The following is a 20,242-nucleotide window of genomic DNA, read 5'->3' as shown; positions in this document are numbered from 1 at the left end:
ATTGGAATGGGGGCTACAATTTGCTGAGCTTGAAGAAATGTGATTTTGCTTTACATGCCTAACATTATATAACAAGAGAAAGAGAGTTGATCGAAAGGGAGAGACGGAGAAACAGAGTTGAGAAGGTATTGGATATGCTTAGGGCACCGTGAACCAAGTTTTTCTTAGTTATACATATTCCAATGAGCCAATTCACTTTTTCGGACACCAAATATTTATTCCTATCCCACATACTTAGGAGTAGGACACAGAGAGGAGAGAGTAAATATGTATATTACGCGTTTATAGACAACATATTGGATATGATGGGGGCATAGAAATGAGGAAAATGATATTTTAGAATTCTTGGGAGTCAAATAAAAATGTGCTAATGCCAATTTTTAAAGGCTAGTTTGCAACACTTGAAAATACTTCGGCTTACACGAAAAAATGAATGCACAATGTGGATACAGGGAGGGTCTTTTTTGTACTTTGCTATTTACAAATATTTATCACTATTTTTCTTCATTTATTTATTTAGTTATTTTTCAATAAAATAGTGTCAAACACGAACGAAAAAAGCGCGTGAAACGAACTCCATCTCCCATCGTTGTTTTCTCTCGGTGTGTAATGGTAGACAACGTCATATCTCCGCTTTGTTTCTGCTACTGGAAGAGAGACCTCTCCGCCCTTAACAGTCTCTCTCTACATCTCTCTGCAAACATCTAACGATCTCTCGCTCAAAACTCGATCCACCGTATAGAGAGCAAAAATGGCAAAGATCAAAACCCTAATCTGACATACAACGAACACGTTCGGCTGGTTCTCCCTGCTTATCTGATCCAGGTAGTTCCTCTGCTTCGCAAACCCTAGTTATAGATTTGATTAGATCAGAAAGAAGCGAACCTATTATTACTCTCATTCAAAGCTTATAAGAAGCGTTATTTATATAATAGAATCTAAGAAATTCTATTGATAATTTAGCTATTAACGTAGTGGATGTTTCGGAAATGGAGTTCAGGTTAGGGCAAACGTAAAATGATAAATTGATGTTTATATGTGTGATCCGAGCATGGATTTTGACGAAAAGGGTCAATAGCCGTCAATGATATTTGCGCAATTTAATCAATGAGAGCTGGCATGCTATTCAATGTTTGCATGGTTTGGATTTTATAAAGATTGAGCTGGATCAGAGCATGAACAGCCGAAATTTTTAGCTTGTAAATTGAGTGGTTTAGTCTGTGCGATACATATTAGCCGAGATTTAGCGTCGAGTTAACATGAATTAATGGGTGATTGACAGATACTGGGTGGACATGTTTGCTATTTTGGATTGCCTTAATCGAACGATACTACTGGTTTACTACACTGGTTTACGACGCTAAATAGCTTTTCGAGGGATTTGTAATTAGAATATCTGTAGACGAGCATAATTTGTGACACAAGTGCTAAAACATATTCTGGGTATTGCTTTGTGGAGGTGGCTTTGTGTGGTTGAAGTCAGATTCATTCTCTGCTTTTCTTGGCTAAGTGAAGAAGTTATCTTTTACCAAGTGCTGCAGTATGAGCTTCGAAAATGAAGATCAAAGCTCACCAGATAAGCCCTCTGAAACAATTTGCGAGTCTCAAAAGTAATTAATTTGCTTTTTATTCTATTTTGTACATTTGAATTGGTATTCCTATTTATTTTTTATAGTTTTGATTTTCTTATTCAATGATGACGTTGTTTTGATGAATCAGGCATTCGAAAATTTCATATACAAGAAATTTTCTTTTATCATTAAGTGAATTGGAAATTTGCAAAAGCTTACCTAGTGGGTTTGACCAATCAATACTAAGGTAAGATGCATGATCCCTTTCCTTTTGAGTGATATGTGTCTCCGTAATCCACACATCTTCCCCTCAAGGAATTATTTGCGCCCAAGAGGATTCGAACCTTAGACCTGATGCTTCATGAGGCACCAGGGCCAAGTTCATATCCACTTGAGCCAAACCCTTGGGGTTTATAGTGTGAAACCTTTTATACAGGAGTATGCCTTCCAATTTGTAGCATTGCCTTGCGTGGTCATGGTTAATGCTGCATCTTCCCTTTCTTGCATTATGGCATGTTTTAATCTTGATTTTTTTCTTCATATAAATTAGTGAATTTGAGGATTCCTTCCGAGGCATACAAGATCGGCAAAGAATTCCTGGCAGTTTGCCACTGCAAGGTTTCAGGCGTAACGAATATGGATCATCCCCACCTACTAGAGGGGATTCAATTAGTTTTTCTCGGGGTGTTTATGGAAGGTGGGATAGTCGTTCTTCTGTACAGAATGATAGAGATGGTGATTCACATTCTGATCGGGATTCGGGTTAGTTTGAAAATAATTTTTCACTTCAAATTATATCTTTTGTATGGATAGATGGCCCTTCATGTGAATTATTTTGTCTGAGATATTGTTTTTGTTTAGCTTCTGATATATACTTATACGATACATGTATACATTTGAATTTATCCATCTGCTTATATTTATGCTTTTCTACTACGACTTCGGGGCTGTGAGCAATAATTAATTCTTGGCAATAGCTTATAGCTTGTTTATTTCATAAGAGCTCCAACCGAGTGATGCTAGTGGCCATTTGAACTTTCAACTGTCGAATGTACAAGTAATTTAAACGCTGATGTATACATTGTGGTATAGGGTAGCTAGGACCACATTTTGGCGATCTTAATTGTTATGGCCACCATGGTGAAGGGAAAAATTTGCATCATTTTGCAACAATGTATTTTGCAAAATCGTATGAGACATGGTGGAATTACACAATGTCAATGTCAGGCTTTCCATTTAAAACCTGAATTAGTTAGTAATCTGCTATAAATGTCTACTTAGAATCAGGGGCGGAGACAACATGTGCCCGGGGGGGCAGCTCCCCCCCCTGCCCATACTGCCTCACTAGATATAGATATATATATATATTTAATACATAAATTTGTAAAAATTGATAAAATGCCCCCCCCCCCCCCCCCAAAAAAAATAAATAAAATGGCCCCTCTACCCCTAAATCTACTAAATTTTATTTTATTTTATTCTATGCGTATAATTTGTAAATATTTATAAAACGCCCCGTAAAATTTATAAATTATCTCCCATAAAATTATCTATTTCTAAAAACGTCCTTAATTCTTTATTCATTTTCCTTCTCATTCTTCAAATTTCTTTTTGTCATCTTCAAAAACTTTTGCATTCTCTTTCTACAATTAAAACCAATTTTTTCCTTCAAAATTTTCTCATATTTTTTTCTTTTTATATTATTTTCTTCTTAAAAAATTCATTTTTCTTCTTAAAAAATTATTTTTTCTTGCATTCATGCAAAATATATGTGCAATAACCTTCTTTTTCTTTTTTCTCTTCTTATTCATTTTTTATTCACTTATTCTAATGCTCTGTTGTTACACTATTATATTTTCGGCCAGTTTGAAAAAATTTTATTTTGTCAGTGTTAATATACCCCCCCTGAACCAAATTCCTGGATCCGCCCCTGCTTAGAATTATACTTATTTCGTAATTATGTGAAATAAATCTAGTGTATGGAAAGTGGATAATAGGCAGGATGTAATTTGTGTGAAAGAGTTCGGGGATTCAAGTTATAAATGGGATAAGGCACCAACGGGCCAATGGCCTAGCGGTATCAGGTGGCAGGCCCTTACTTCCCAAAGGGAGGTCAGGGGTTCAAGCCTTAGTGAAGCATGTTTGTGTGAGTACCAACTAAGAAAAGAAAAAAATGGGATAAGGCAAGGAATACAGGCGGTGTTGGTGAGATGAGCATCAGATGTTACATGGGCTGTAGAGATGCAGTATCCAAAGCAACAATGGTCCATTGTAAGTATGCGATGTTTTTAAGGGAGAAATGGGTGAAAGCCCTAAAAGGGAACTAGATAATCGAGGGTGGCCAACTGCCATTCTGAATGGAATTAGACATACAAAGCAGCTCAGGTGATTGAGAGCAGAGCATTAACCACCTAATCATTGGGAGCCCATGCTAGAATGATGGGCTAAGACAACATGGAATTATGAAGCCAATTTGCAAGAAGGAACATAATTGTTGCCTTGTAGATATCATATGCCTTAAATTCAGAAGTTCTCATTTTGCCCATTGTGTTACTTTTACAAAAATTCACCTACAACTTATGAATGAGACTTTAATCCCCACCATCAGAGGACACAACAGTGACTGATCTATATTCTAAATGTTGTTATGCTGACGTCTTGTCACTAATTATTATTTTATATCTGTATACAAAAGAGCATTTATGTATGCATTTGAAATTATAATGTTCGTATGATGAAACAAGAAAGACATAACTCATATACTCATAAATTATGATAGCAACCAATTTGTGTGGATAATGCCAAAGATTAGGTCTGTTACCAGTCCACCCCTCCTAGCACCCTCGATTAATGGACCACACATGATAATTACACTATTTAGCCATAGATGCTTATAGACGTGCTTCAATTGTTGTTTTTTTAGAATTATCAGTCTCTTGCTTTTGCTCCCACTCTGCACTTTTGGTTTCTAGTTCTGTATGTCACGAATCGAGTATTGGCTTTTATTGACCATGCAGATTCTGGAAGGCGTTACGGCAACCAACCTCGACGGTCTTGGCAAAGTTCTGAGCACGATGGGCTTCTTGGGAGTGGTTCTTTTCCAAGACCATCTGGATATGCTGCTCCAGGGGTTTCGACTTCAAAGGTTCGAGCAGGAGATAATTACCAGCTCAATAGAAGTAATGAGCCATATCATCCTCCTCGCCCCTATAAGGTCAGTTTTGGACTTGTTTATTTTTCTGGTGACTTCATGAAAAATCATCAGTTCATTATGCCAATACTCTAGTAAAGCTTTGATGCTCAAGCAAGTCAAATGCCAGTGTCATATTTGAACCTTGTTCTAGGAGATTCAAACTCAATGGATATGCTATTGAACTGATCCTACTCATGATTCCCCCCCCCCACCAAAAAAATTTCTTCAGGCTGGACCTCACTCACGTAGAGACACTGACTCATTTAATGATGAAACATTTGGTTCTACTGACTGTACAAGTCAGGACAGAGAAGAAGAAGAAAGAAGGAGGAGAGGTAATGTTTCTTTCACCAGCACTGTATAGTTTACTTTTGTACTGTTTATGCTAGTACTTGATTTTTTGGTCAATTGAATTTCAGTAGAACTTTTTTCTCAGCTTCATTTGAGTTGATGAGGAAGGAACAACAAAAAGCACTTCAAGAGAAGCAGAAATTGAAGCCAGACAATCAAAAAAATGACCCCGTCTCAGAATTTTCTGCATTGCTGGAGGATACCAAAGATGAAAAGGGACTTTTGAATAAAAATGTTGAATCAGATGAACCTGAGATGCTACAGGTTTTAAATAATGATTCTGGCAAATCTTCTTTTCCCTCGCGAACTCCTGCATCCAGACCCCTTGTACCCCCAGGTTTCACAAGCACGATTTTGGATGGGAATTCTGGAATGAAATCTTTAATCCACACCGGTCCAGCAGAGGTAAACTTCTATCACTTCCCTATGATATGTTTCTTATTTAGAAATTGGTTGCTCATAGGCACATCCCTTTTTCTCCCAACCATGGTTTTAAGTAATGGTAATGGCTGCAATGTTATACCTACCATTATTGTTCCGTAACAGCCGCTTAATTTAAAACATTTTTGTAAACTAATTTGTTGACAAGGGGCCGCAGGCTCATGAATTCATGAAATATTGGATAAGGTCTACTTTGGTTTTCTTTTTTTCCAATTCTTATCCAATTGTTTTGATTTTCCTTTGGAGTTTTACATTCACGATACCGATTCCTGAATTTGCTAGAGTGAATTAAAAAGGATGAGTTAGGGATAAACTCAATTCTTTTTAGGCCTCTTTTGTTGTTGGCTATTAATATGATATTTGGTTTAACACGGTGCTCTCATTTTTCTCTCATCCTTTTAATCAGAAACATCTTTCATTGTGTATTTCTCATCCTCTGCCTCAGTATTGCATGTAATGTTGTTGCTGAATTATAGATTCTTGGAACTTTTATTGAACTTTAAAAGTTTTTAAGAATAATTTCCTACTTGTCCAAATTCATGAAGTATTGAATAAGGTATACTTTGGTTTTCTTTTTTTCCAATTCTTATCCAATTGTTTTGATTTTCCTTTGGAGTTTTACATTCACGATACCCATTCCTGATTTTGCTAGAGTGAATTAAAAAGGATGAGTTAGGGATAAACTCAATTCTTTTTAGGCCTCTTTTGTTGTGGGCTATTAATATGATATTTGGTTTAACACACTGTTCTCATTTTTCTCTCAGCCTTTTAATCAGAAACATCTTTCATTGTGTATTTCTCATCCTCTGCCTCAGTATTGCATGTAATGTTGTTGCTGAATTATAGATTCTTGGAACTTTTATTGAACTTTAAAAGTTTTTAAGAATAATTTCCTACTTGTCCACCTTCGCTGCACCAAGTTTCTTCTGTTCTAGAGGTTCTTATAGAAGTGCTGGACTTGAGTCCTTTTTAGCAGCTTCATCCACTCAGCTTTCTAATTCAATAGCGGAAGAGGGAAATGTGCCATTGGCCGTTGATACTTGGAAGATAACTGTTCAATTATGCAAACAAGTACAGTAAGAACTCCAATTTGTGTATGTACAACTAGTAAACACAATGTAGTGAGTGATACATGAATAGCACGAGGATCTAATATTTCGTGCATGGATGACTGCCTCCACTTGGTTCACTATCCAGATTGTCCAATCCACCTATGTTGGTATGAGTTGGGTGTCACCCGCTTCTATGGTTGACATGTTGGAGGCTTGGAGAGGGTGTAGAGTGGAGAGCCGAGCTAGGGATGCATGAATGGCCACCACCCCCCTTTGTTTATGGTGGCGTTTGTGGCTAGAGAGGAATAGGAGGTCTTCTGAAGGAGAGGAATCTCCTATTTGGTCTCTCAAATACAACATACTGTCTTCTATATTTTTTTGGGTTAATTGGTCTAATTGTATATCATTGGGGGATCTTTTGGAATTTGTGGATAGCTTGAAATTATAGTGGCGCCTAGGGCATCTTTTGATGTATTTGGGAGCGCTCCCCTTTTGAGTGTCTTTTATGAAATTTTACTTATCAAAAAAAGAAAAAAGAAGAAGGTTGCATTGGTAATTGAGGAAGCCCACCAGACCTTGCTTAGCTAGGTTACTTGAACTTTATTGTGTTGACTTCAACCCAATCTATTGGAGGGAGTTGCCTCTATTAAGATTTCTATGTATAATGGAGTGTAAACAAGTTTATCTGTGGATTGGTAATTGATTTCTTCTCTCAACTCTGGTGAAGGTTTAGGCATTTGAATAGTTTAATCAAGCATTACTGTGAAGTGGTTGTGGAGGTATGTAGAGGAGAGGAATAGTAGGAGAAGGGACTGTTCTATGTTTGTGAGGCTTTGGTGGAAAACTATCATTAAGGTTTGGAAGTTTTTGAAGAAAATCATGTTTATTGTGGATAATGGTGAGAGTCTACCTTTTGCTATGACTGTGGGGAGTGTTCTTATGTACAAGATTCCTGAACCTCTCTAAAGTAGCAGCTAAGAAGGAGAGGCTTAGGTGGCAATTATGGGAGACTATTTGCTATCCCAGATTTTGCAGGACACTTCAGGATTGGGAGTTAGAGGAGGTTATCTTTTGGCTTATTCTATGTCTATAGTATTGAGTTGATAGGATTCCTTAAGTTGGGAAGTGATAAAAGGGCGGAAATTTGAGGTTTGGACCTTTTATAAGGTTCTTCTAGGAAAGGGTTTGGAGAAAGTTTTGGACTTTTTGGAATGTGATTTGATATATAAGTACTTCTGAGGGTGACCTACTTTAAATGGATGTTTACACTTGGGAAAATTAAAAAATTGATAATACAATGAAAATGAACTGTTTATCTTTGGCAGGTGCTGCATGTTCAATGTTACATGGACTCTCGTCTTCACGCAATGGCACCCGTATTGCCAACACTCTACATGGGAATGGGTATGAACCTAAATCAGTCATTTTAATCACAAATAATTATGGAAAGAGAGATAAAGTTTGAATCTGATAGTAGAGAAGGGCTTCATGCTTCTCATGTTGACAGATGTATAGAAACCCCTTCCCTTCCATAACATCCCACTAAATTTAAACTAATCAAGTACATCCTTGATACTTGGTTTATTAAGAAGGATGGAAAAATGAGTGGGAATGAAGGTAGGAAGGATGGATGAGACATCCCTAGGGAAGGGAAGGTGCCCTTCTGTCTTTTTGTTTGGCTGAGTGGGAGGGAGTAGAAGGAGGTGACACCTTCCACTGTTTTGTAAGAGGGAAGGGAAGGAGGTATTTTATATATATCTTTTTTACTACTGTTACCCTCATTGTATAATTTTTCAAAAATTGATGGGGGATAATAGTGTCAGTTTACATAATATACCATACTTATCTTCTCTTTGGGGGCGCAGGGGGATGCCTCATCCATGCTTCCCTTCCCACCAACTTTCCTTTGTACCAAACAATGGAAACTTACTCCATCCCTCCTCTCCTCCCTCGTACCACCTTCCTTCAATTCTACCAGATGCACATAAATAACAATAATATTATATGATATAATATTATAGAACATATAATGTATTTGAATGTGCAGAATGTGTTTATGTGATTGTATCCAATTTTTAGATACATTTTGAACTTTTGAGTCAAGTTTTCATATTATGAGATCTGGAGTTTCGAGGATACAACACTCTTTGCACCCATGCCAGTATCCAAGCCCATGAAGGACAGTACACGTACAAGAAGTTAGAAGATGCTAAATCGAGCCTAGGTGGTTAGGTAGTGGTGGATACATATGCTCTTGTTCTTTCACCGCTTCCCATAGTTCTTGCTGCTGATGTTGTCTAGAGTTTGAAAGTGTGTGGAAGTCCTCTTTTTGCCTTTGGTGGTGTTTTTTGTGTGAAAGGTACGCGAGCCAGGAAAAGGTATACTTTTAGAGGTTAACAAGTTGAAGCATATCTTCTTGTGCTTTCTAATATTTGTGGGGGCTGTCTTGTCTTCTATTAGATTATTTTGTAAACTAATTGGGTGACATATTAGATTATTAGATTATTTTGTGACATATAATTTTTGTAAAAGTTCATACATATTTGAGGAGGTGTGATTAGTTTTAGTTATTCAGAGATAGCCCTAGTGAGTGACTCAAACCCATTTGTCAGGTTTTAAGGTTGAGGCATTGTTTTGTTGACCAAGGGACCATCATCAATGAAGAATATAGAGATTTGATACATATTGCAGTCTCAGAGAACCGCGTCTATGGAGATGCACCTTAATTATTAAGAGAATGGAGAGTTGTCCTCTGGAGAATACGGCCTGGCAGATTGGTGATGTGTCACATGGGTTGTCATAGTGGTGTCACATAGTGGGATGGCAAGTGTCATGTGCATTACTATTTAGAAGACACGTGGTAGATTGGGCTCAGGTGCCAACACAAGACAGTGGCGTGGAGGGAACAATTTCTGACACGAGTTTCTCTAGTTTCAAGTTCTTTTGGTAGGTATGGTATTGGCATTTTTATTCTTCAAGGGAAAAAAAGTCAGTTGCAGTTCTTAATACAGACGTTCTTCTTCTTTGAATTATATGCAATTGGGAAAAGATACCCAAGCACTTTAAAGAGAGAGTCGAACGGGGAGGGGAATATTTTCCAACATATATGTTACTTGTTTACAAGGCAAACATGGAATTTTCTTTTGGCCAATAGGGAGGGTGGTAACGAAGCAAGGGACATGTTGGACACCTACCTTTCCAACTAAGTCCAACGCGAGGACCCTTTAATTGATAATACATTCCGTCGTCAGCAAGCGGTGGCCGAGAAGGCCCTTGTCCCTAAATATCTTGGGAAGCGAAGAGGACAGGTTTGATACTCGTTCAGTAAGAGTCTCCCAAAGGTAGGCATTTACCCAAGGCACTGATATTCCGATTTTCTCAATTATACGTGTTTTAGGGTGTTGAACGTCTTATTCTTATGAGTGTGGTTCATGGCACGGGTAAGGCGAGTGCTGATCGAAATTTGATCACCAAACTAGATATCTGAATTCCACATTTGTAACACTGGCTTAGTAGGCAATGTCGTGTTTGTTTTGCCGCTGAGGTGTTATTTGACTTGTCTTTTCTTTGTAAAAAAAGAAAGGAAAAAAGGTTGAGCACATTTATGATCTAAGATAATAACTAGTTCATAATTGAACATTAGTTGTGACTTGTGAGGAAAGCATTTGCAGAATAATTAAAATGATTTTGATTTCTTCTGTAGTATCATATAATTTTCTTATAATTCTTATGTGAAAGACTGAAAGAAGAAGAGACTGAACTGAACACACAAACAGAAAGATGGGTGGAGGGTTTTATTTAAAAATTGCTGAAGGGAAAAGGCAAACATGTTTTGGGGGGTGGACAGAGCATGTTAGAGGAGTGGGGTTGACGGTACACAGAGGAGAGAAGTAGAAGACCCGGACATCTGGATGGGGGAGAAGTAAAGGGTGGCAATACCTGTAACAAAATAATTAGGGGGTAGTGGGTAGAAGGCTTGACACTGCACAATTTACATATTGTTATTAGAATGTTTAATTGCTATGAAGTTCGCCTGTTGTTGAATTAATATGCTGGAAGATGGTTTAGTAGTGGCTGACCCAAGTAGATCAAATTAAGTAAATGTTGTATGCATTCTTCTGTTTCGTTTATTAAGCACAATTGTGTTTATGTTTATACAGGTTGGGGGACCTGAAATTGAGGAAAATCTTTCACATTCAAAAACCAATCCTGTGCAAAATGGGACTCTTGATAATCACGAGGAGATAAATTCAGCCAAGGGACTGGATTTGAGTGAGAAGGCTCAAGAAAATAGGAGTCTTCTTTCACCATTTGTAAACAAGGATGAAAGGGATGTGAATTATTCATCAGCTTTGCAAGTTTCTAACAAGAAACTTGGCATAGATGATAAACTTTACCAAACTTCTAGTGTTTCAGAAGCCCATGAAAGCCTGAATATTGGTGAAGTAATTGAAGTTGATGCTGAGAAGGTGACAGGGCATAAATTTCTTGGTGATTCCAATCAGGATCATTCAACATCAATCCTAGAAAAGCTTTTTGGCGGTGCTTTAACAGTGAATATTGGTGGCTCCTCGGGTGTCATTGAGGTAATTATTGTTCTTTGGGAGCATTTTCTTTATAGCTGCCCTTTAATCTCCACTCTGTTCAAACACTACAAATTTTTAAAAGTAAATTGTAAATAGTGCAACTTAAGATCTTGAACAGGACCAGACGTTGTGAAACACGATGTCATTCATGTTGTTGTTGTCATATGTATATGAACATAAGACTGATCACTAGTATTCTGACTTTTTCTAGTTCTCCTATTGATAACTTGCAATTAACTTATAAAAAATATATATATATATTCTTCAGAATCATTAACATCTCTGTGTTCTTAAATTCCAGAATGCTGACAATTTATTTTCATTTTTCTTTGTTAGCAATATATTTGAGGTTATTACTTAGTGGTGGAACTAAAGTTGGAAAGAAAACTTCACTGTTATATAACTGTGTAGCTGCCTTCCCAATAATGTTTCCAAGCTAATTTACTGGATTTTTGTGCGTTGGTGTGTGTCTATGTCTGAAATAGAGCTGCTATTGTTTCACCATTAGGAATTCCCGCTATGATAATGGTTCCACATTCCTCAAGCCCCAAATTGATCACATCCAGCTCTCTACCTCTACCTTTGAACTTGTATTGCTACTCATGACATCAATTTTTCCTTAATGTTGTTTCACTCTTTACATAATCTAGTGCGTGTCTGCATAAAGAGTTGCATATTAAGTTTCATTTGTTCGCACTTTGCAAAAACATTAATTTTTGGTGGCTGCTGTGTCGGTTTTATTCGATGAACTGAAATATAATTGCTACTCTTTTTCACTGTTAGGAACTTCTGTCTATGATATTGGTTCCTCGTTCCTCCTTGCACCACCTCCTTTTTTTCTTTTTGGTTTTTTTGTTTTTTGTTTTTTTGTAGTTGGCAAAATCAATCCATCCGCTAACTATTTGGCTTTTCGGATGGTTTGAATACTCCGAATGCACGCAATCGCCCACAAACCACGTGCATCATTTAAACCCAGCCTTCACCTTATGTGAGACGAACCAGCAACCTAAGGGGAGTACCCCCAATGGCCTTACCAGCTGAGCTGCCCATGCAAGCTTCCTTGCACCATCATTTGATGTTACTTGGTTGAATAAATATTGTGAAACATACGATTTTTTTCCAATACGTGTATTGCATGTCTCTTTCAGGTTGGGATCTGTTAAATCTGACACATGGAGCCTGAAATATATTTATATTTGGATCACTTATATGAACATACAATAGCCTTGTATATACTGTAGCTCACTGTCTTATGTGTCTCTTTAAAGGGGCCTCTTACATCAAACATTATCAACTCCAACTTTCCAGTTATTGGGTTTGGTTTCTGTCCTGTATGTCCCAACTCAATGTTTTGCAGAGAATAATATATATGTGATATGTGATATGTGAACGCCAGAAAAGCATTAAAACCATTAAAATCAAGCCATATTAGCATCAAAATATTTATTCCACACTGTTGAAATTTGAAATCATGCCTTACCAACTTTGGCAAATATGCGAACTGCCAACTAACGGACCCTAGTCAAAATCATGTGAATGTGAGCAGCAAAATGAGATTCGGAATGTTATATGGATTATGGATAAATTTGGCATGCAGAATGGGAAAGTAAGAGAACATGGTATGCGTCTGCAGACAGGCGTGCACTCATATAAAACCCCTTGATAACTTCTTGTTGGTGACATGTTTTGTCAAGCCACCATTACATTAGGTACTTATATTGTGTTTGTCTGCACACACTTTAATAACTTGGTAGGATATGGCTAGGTGTCAAATCCGTGAACTCGCATTTTTCTTCATAAACTATTAGAATATAGCTTGAGTTTAGAGTGAAATGCCAATGGGACAATTAAATACACGTAAATAAAGATGCACCCTACAGAGAGCTATTGTGGGGTGTAAGAATATTTTTTATTGAACAATGTGTAATTTGATCTTGCCTTATAGTATGTTTATGTATATTTTTTTTTCATAAATGAGGTATGTGTATATATGTTTGTGATAAATATAGGGTAAAGTGCAAAAAAAATAACCCCGTCATATAAAAAATGTGCAAAAAAAAAAAAAAAAACCTAATAAATCCCTAACATTTGAAAATATGTGCAAATTGCACCCTAATATCTGTTGACTGTCAAAATTTTATTATAAAACCCCAAAATACCCCTAAGGTACCCTTAAAAACTGAAATCAATGTTTTTTTTTTTTAAATTTATTTTATTGTAAGGGCATTTTAGGTATTTCAGTCTTCAATTGACAAAAATGTCCTTATTTGCTCAATACAGGGTTTTTTTTTTTTTTAACACCAGGGGGGTATTTTCACATTCGGTATATTATGGGATTTTTTTTTTTGCACTTTACCTATATGTATATGTATATATTACTTTTTAAGCATTTTGTATGTCATTTGAAGAAGTTACTAAAACGTGCAGCATATTTGCATTGAGCTCTTGATATGCGATGGAATGCTAAGAAATGTAGTATTAAAACTCTAGTCATCAATAAGCCTTATTAGAAGAAAAAAAGGATATTTAGCGGAATTATTAAGAAAATAATAAATTGCTGTATTTGGTGTTTCATTATGGAAGAGTTTGTTGAACATGGTCTGGAATGTAGATTGTTTGGATGTTGTTTTCTAGTAACTTTAATTCAGATCCACCATCTGATGGCTCCTGACTATTGGTGATTTAAAACAAGCAATTTGATTGTTCATAAGGTTCTTCATTTTACTTTGACATGTGGTATTTATTGACATCTCTCGGTGAATGTAATCGGATTCCACCTGGTGTGGCCTGATGGATTTGGGTACTCAACCCACAGTACATTCTTATTCATCGAGTTCCATTGACTAAATAGAGTGTTCCATCTTAAAATGAATAAAGCACAGGAGCTAATGCAATCATATCATATGTGAATAAATCTGTGGCAATATAATCCAATATCTAATGAAATCACACCATGTTGAACCAATGTAAATCAAGTATGCCATACAGTGATCTGTCCTAGTGGCTGATGGTCCTAAGCTCAAGTTATGCCACATCAAATAGACTGGGACAATCCTTTAATGATTTCCACTGATCAAAGCTATTGAAAATGAGGCTTGAGTGATTGAACTTTAATTATCCGACTCTCTCTCTCTCTGTCTGCTGAAAATGCATTCAGATTGTCTGCTGCTAGTTTATTCATACTAGATTCGCATGAAGAAGATGGTGAGGATATTTTTTTTGGCTTATGTTTCTAAGAAAAGAGTGTAAATTTAGAACAATGTTTGTATCTGATGTGTCGCTGCAAAGTTCTTTACATTATAATTTGACACCTTTTATCATTTTTTTTTGGCTCAGCGTCATGATAGTAAACCAGATGAAACATGGAGCCCGAGTACTGTCCAGTCTTCCAAGTTTGCTCATTGGTTTCTTGAAGATGGTAGATATGCATATATATTATTTATTAGAATTTTATGGTGGTATTAAGCTTCAAGTTTCTTTGCTTATTTTTTTAACTATCTAATTTGAGTTGTTTCTAACTTAATTCTTCTTTGTCTCATTGCAGAAAATAAGCCAGCAGATGAACTTTCATCTGGTAGGTCTAGTGATCTGCTTTCTTTAATTGGTGGTGGTGGGAAGGGTGGATCCCAAGTAACTGATGTGATAGCTACCCAGCAAATTCCACCAGATTTTCCTTTCCAGAGCTCTGAATTTAGCAACAGGAATATGGTATCTAATATAACATCCGCCACAACTGAGATATCTGAGCAGTTGAACATTTGTAGTAAACAAGAGGCGATTCCTTCAGTTCTTACATGCGAAGACCTTGAACAGACAATTCTGTCCGAGTTCACTGAAAATAGTACAACTTCGCAGCAGCCTGTACAAGGCTGGACTGTTACTGGTTCAAAGATTGAGCAGCCAAAAGCAGATATTGACAATCAGGCATCACAACACCTCCTTTCCTTGTTACAGAAGGGAACTGGCCTGAAAGATGTGACACCACCTCCCACTCTTGACACTGAATCCTCAGACAGACTGCATCTCTTTGATGTAGAAAATATTGGCAGTGAGAATGACATCCCAATAGGGGCAAATTCTGAAAATATTCACAATTCAGGGAAGACCCTGACTCTTGAAACACTTTTTGGAACTGCTTTCATGAAGGAGCTGCAGTCAGCTGAAGCACCAGTCTCTGTGCAAAGGGGCTCAGCTGGTTCTGCAAGAATTGATGTGTTAAATGATGGTCTCTTTCCTTCTTCAGTTGGTGATATTGGACACAACAGGGCGGGCTATGAAAGCAATGTTTTGGCATCAGATCATAGACAGAAAACCAAGCCGGATAAAATTGAAAATTGGTTAGGCTTTAATGATCCTCAAATTGAAGTGGACCAATCAAATATCCGAACTGAAGTACCATCTAAACATGGTGGCTTTGACAAGGCAATTGAAATTCAGTTACCTGAAGAGGAGAGCTTGATTACAGTTGGCGATCCTGTTAAATCTTCACATGCTATAATTATGCCCACTGTAAATTCAACTATAGGTGAGTTGTTATCCTCTAACACACCAGCTATCGTAGCTGAGAAACTTGCCGCTCTTAATACGATTCTCAAAGATGAACGATCTATGGTAGGTCTGGAAGGTCAACCTTTTGTTCATGTTCCTTACGATATGATGGAGCCTGAGAATCCATACCGCAGTCTTCATGCCCCAGAATCTTCTCCACAATTTCGTCCTCAGATGAATCATGGGAGGCCATCATTCCATCCATTAGATTCTCACCCTGCTCATGTTAATTCCCAGATGAAGTTCATGGCTCCGGAGAGCATCATCCGTCATGATGCTGCACCCAATCATCCATTTCCTGCAAATATGCTTCGCCCTCCTTTCCATCACTCGACCACAGGGTTAATGGGGTTTGATCCTCTTAGTCAGCATCCTATGTTACAGCAGATGCAAATGTCAGGCAGTTTCCCCCCACCTCACCTACTACGGGAATTTCCGAGGGGTGCTCCACTCCCTCCTCAATCCAGCAAGCAGGCAGTTGGTTTGATGCAGGAACCAAACACAATACAAGGGTTTCCTTTTGGTCACCAGCAACCAAATTTTGGTGGCCTTGGAATGCAACTGCCAGGTAAAAATCTCAGTGCTTTTCTATATTCTGTATGCCTTTTCTACAATGCTCTTTGCTGGATGAATTCCATATCCTAGTGATTAGTGATCTAAATTCATATCAGTAAGAAAATTCATCACTTTGCAGCACATGGAAGTTCTATCAATAATTTTTTGTGTCGTGCCCAGTCTCTGCTGATGTGATCACTATTGGTTCAAACCTATGTTAACTTTCATACAGTTAGACCTATTTGTTCCACTCCTTGATTGTTGAAGTTTAAGCTAAGGATGCCGAAGTTTTCTTGCATTATGTGATGCTCTACTTTAGGATTCCGTAGTCATTTAGTTCCATCAATTTCTTATCTAGTGACTAAAGTTTTAGCTTATTTAAAACATGAGTTCTAAGTTCACTTGGTTCGGTAAACTCTTAAGCATGGAAGCACCTGAGTGCGGTTTTATCTTTTCTGCTTCAGTCGGCTGTCAGGACAGACTGGTTGATGAACTAATCTGGGCTGCTGAAATTAGCAATCTATGTTGATGTCTCTACATAGTGTGTAAAATACGGGATGAGCAAAAGGGTACTTAATACGTGTGGGTTTAATACAACTTTTCTTGAAAAATAGGATTAAAAATCCGGCATAAAAAAGGGTAAATGGCAAACATAGACACGTATATACATAGACAAGTATGATACGGATGCTTATAAAAAAATTGGGATAAAAAAACACAGTAGCACTCATATATATTAGTTGTTGTATACATAATACGATATTATTTTCTATTTTTCTATTTTTATTTTTTAATCTCTCAATATTCAACTAAATTAAAAGAGTGATAAATTAGTTCACAGTTATAAGAAACTATTGTAAAAAGATATAAGAGTCGCATATTTACTTGTTCAGATATCCTATTTTATACTAACCGAAAAAACAAATCTTATATCTCAAATATTGTTATAAGTTTTTGAAAATATGTATAATTATATAGTTAAATTGATTCATTACATTTTTTTTTTTTAAAATTTAAAAAATCCTGTATATAGTGTTGCCCAAACAATGACTGAAGAGGGGATAGCTTTTCTATTTAGCTCAAAAGCTTGGTTTGTAAACAGAATATAGTAGTTGTAATGCATAGTAGAGAATGCAAAGCTCAAAAGATGAAGAGATAGAGTTACAGAGATGCAAACTCAAGAACACCAAGGATTTACGTGGTTTGGCTACCCTGCCTACATCCACGCCTCAAGAGCACATCTTGTGGATTCCCAAATCTAGTATCTGGCTCTCCTTCACGGGTGGAAGACGGCCCTTACAGTGCTCCGCGAGATGTACTTGCTAAACGAGCATGTCTCACCTAGACTTCAAGAAGGTTACACCAACCTTCTGTACATTCTCTCTCAAAGATATATATGAAGTTATAGCACAACAATGGTGTCCCTTTTCTGAATTGATTTTACAATGAGAAGCTCACCACAATGATCTCTCAAAAGATTGATATATAATGAAAGTTCTCTTTCTCTATAGTAATAGATGAAGCAAGTGCTGAAACCCCAATTTCTAGAGAATATCTCTTTGATTTTCAATGGAGTGTAGGAGACTTGAGATTGCAAAAGGCAAAATATTTTTTTTTTGCCTTTTGAAAAGTTTTAAATCTATGTCTCAAAAAGCTCTTTGAAAAGTTTTTGCCCAAAAGCTCAAAATTTTCATAAGTTACCCCAAACGGTGGAGGGGACCTCCTATTTATGGTCTCAGCTGAAAATATATCCGTTAAAGAGTAATTGTGAGATTGTTTGGAAATAGGTTCGTAAAAAGTGTGATACAAGTAGATAGTTTCCTTGAAGACTGTCTTCTCTTTACTGGTAGACGCCTTGTCCTCAAGGCACTGAAAAGTCGGCACTTGCAGGACATTAAGGTGTAAGCATCGTATCCTTACATGTAGAACATAGAACTCTTGTTGGCATTTCATGAGATTTGCCAACTCACATGGGGTGGACGTCTTGTGGAAACACGTAGACGTTGAGCTGCCAACACTAGATATTTTGGCACTTGCAGTGCCTTGGTCATGTCACAAGATGTAGACAAGTAAACTACCAGATTCCCACATTAATAGGTTATCATCAAAATTACCAAGATGCCCTTGGCTTGAAACCTTGGAGTTAACATATAGTATTATATACTAATTGGCTTATGAGATATTAAACATTAACTTTCGTGATGACTAGGATAATGAAATTAATAGTTAAGAAAGATATTGGTTTTATTTTGTACACTATTTAAATCCTTTATTTGTTATAATAAGATGATTAAAGGCAATCAAAATCTTTTAAAAGAACACGGGTATTATACGATTCAACTAAAAAGTTAATATTGGTTAGGTTTGAATATGTACAACAAACGGAAGTATTTGTTATTTATACGCACCTACGGGTATTATATGCATATCCTACACATTTTTACCATGTGTTTCTCATTTGCTCCTGTTAATTTGCCAGAAATATTTAATATATTGTAATTATAGGAGTAATGTTGGTCTTATGCTTTGCTTCATTTCATATCATTTTAAGTAGGAGTCCAGCTTATGTGGTTACATTGTGTTGGAGTGGTGGTGAAGCCCCTTTAGAGATGAGCTAATTTACTTGTGTGGCATATGACAATATGTAGTGTTTAGAGCAGGTGGTAGTACTTGCCTTACTAGTATTTAGAGATGGCTATAATCTATTTGATCAGTAAGTGTGTCCCCTGTTGTTTTGAGTAAAGCGTGTCTCCTATTGTTGTCTTTTCTGATGTCCATTATATGTTTATTTATGAAACTATGTAATGTATCTCATTTTCTTTTCAGCTCCTGATGCTAGTGTCGGAAGCAATCATCCAGAAGCATTCCAAAGGCTTATGGAGATGGAACTAAGGGCAAATTCCAAACAGATACATCCTTTAGCAGCCCCCGGCCGTAGCCAGGGGATGTATGGCCACGAGCTTGACATGGGTTTTCGGTATAGATAGTCGTCTATTTCCATCTCTGCGTCTGGATTGGAGGTCAGGTGTAGTTTGCTTATTGTAGGAAGGACAGAGTGGAACTGGTGTAAATTATTGTTTTGGTTACACAATTTCGTATTTTGCTTTTGTTTGTCGTTTTCAGAAGAAACTGGAAAAAAAAAAAAAAAAAAAAAATTGAAGAAAAGAAGAAAAAGAGAGTTCTATCAGAACATTTTGCTCGTGCCATGCATGATATGGTTGGAGCTTTCTTTGGCTCAACAGTAAGCACTATAGTGTATGGTAGCATTGAACTGCGTTGCAAGAGCATTTTTATTCCACTCAGTTGGCCATGCAGGGCTTCAAGCATCTTCATGTTCGGATGATTGCAGATATCTATCTGACAGGAATGTAGCGTATTGTTTTTATCTCTTCCGTGCAATAATGTTTTGTTCAGTGTTTACTGGTGTCTGTAAGTGCTATTCCTATTGCGCTTTATATTCTGCCCATTTGGCGAAGATGACATAAAAGTAGCCCTTTTTGAGTTCCTTATCCTTATTTTTGTGTAGTTAGTACTGAAATGCTTAAATGCCTTTTCACGTTCCAACATTTTATTTTTTTTAAAATTCACTATTAGTGGCCATTTGTAGGAAAAAATAATAATAATAATAATAATAATAATAATAATAGTAATAAAAGAATTCATGTGGTCGATTCCATTCACAAGGGGATATAATCAAGGAGGATGAAAATAGATGAATCACATAACAGGCAGAATCAATCGGCACAAACAGATGTTCATTTTGGAATTCTGTCCATGCTGATTTTAAATAGGGTGCTTTGGGCTGCACAGAATTGGAATTCTAAGGCTATGTTTGCAGGAATGAAATTAGAATTCAGCTATGTTTGCAGGCATGGAATTGGATAAATTGAATTAAAGTTTTCTCATGCCGCCAAACACAGTCTATTCCAATTCTAAATCCATTAT

The 20,242-nt window shown here is 36.9% G+C and overlaps 1 protein-coding gene across 2 annotated transcripts; it reads left to right on the top strand.

Moving 5' to 3' along the window:
• Window positions 1-562: 562 nt before the first annotated feature.
• Window positions 563-19,812, top strand: LOC132298967 (uncharacterized). 2 transcript variants are annotated; one of them, XM_059795359.1, is made up of 11 exons: window positions 563-825; window positions 1,460-1,610; window positions 1,720-1,818; window positions 2,122-2,333; window positions 4,589-4,785; window positions 4,994-5,099; window positions 5,201-5,520; window positions 10,769-11,194; window positions 14,531-14,612; window positions 14,739-16,310; window positions 19,124-19,812. In XM_059795359.1, the coding sequence occupies exons 2-11, from the start codon at window positions 1,543-1,545 to the stop codon at window positions 19,282-19,284; spliced, it is 3,243 nt and encodes a 1,080-aa protein (XP_059651342.1). In that variant the 5' UTR covers window positions 563-825; window positions 1,460-1,542; the 3' UTR covers window positions 19,285-19,812. The 2 variants fall into 2 exon arrangements, with proteins under 2 accessions (XP_059651342.1, XP_059651341.1); XM_059795358.1 differs by having other exon boundaries at window positions 1,283-1,610.
• The last annotated feature ends 430 nt before the right edge of the window (window positions 19,813-20,242 follow it).

This window comes from Cornus florida, unplaced genomic scaffold, assembly GCF_030987335.1.
Source record: "Cornus florida cultivar Cherokee Brave unplaced genomic scaffold, ASM3098733v1 CherokeeBrave_3.0.0_Hap2_Chr03, whole genome shotgun sequence".
Classification (NCBI taxonomy): domain Eukaryota; kingdom Viridiplantae; phylum Streptophyta; class Magnoliopsida; order Cornales; family Cornaceae; genus Cornus; species Cornus florida.
The sequence above is the reverse complement of the archived record's forward strand: the minus strand, read 5'-3'. Positions and strand labels throughout refer to the sequence as shown.

Excerpts from the sequence above, each read along its gene's own strand:
- LOC132298967 (XM_059795359.1), top strand. The coding sequence starts at position 1,543 with ATGAGCTTCGAAAATGAAGATCAAAGCTCACCAGATAAGCCCTCTGAA. Across the intron at positions 5,100-5,200 it reads AGAAGAAAGAAGGAGGAGAG|CTTCATTTGAGTTGATGAGG; the intron begins GTAATGTTTCTT and ends CTTTTTTCTCAG. Across the intron at positions 11,195-14,530 it reads GCTCCTCGGGTGTCATTGAG|CGTCATGATAGTAAACCAGA; the intron begins GTAATTATTGTT and ends TTTTTGGCTCAG.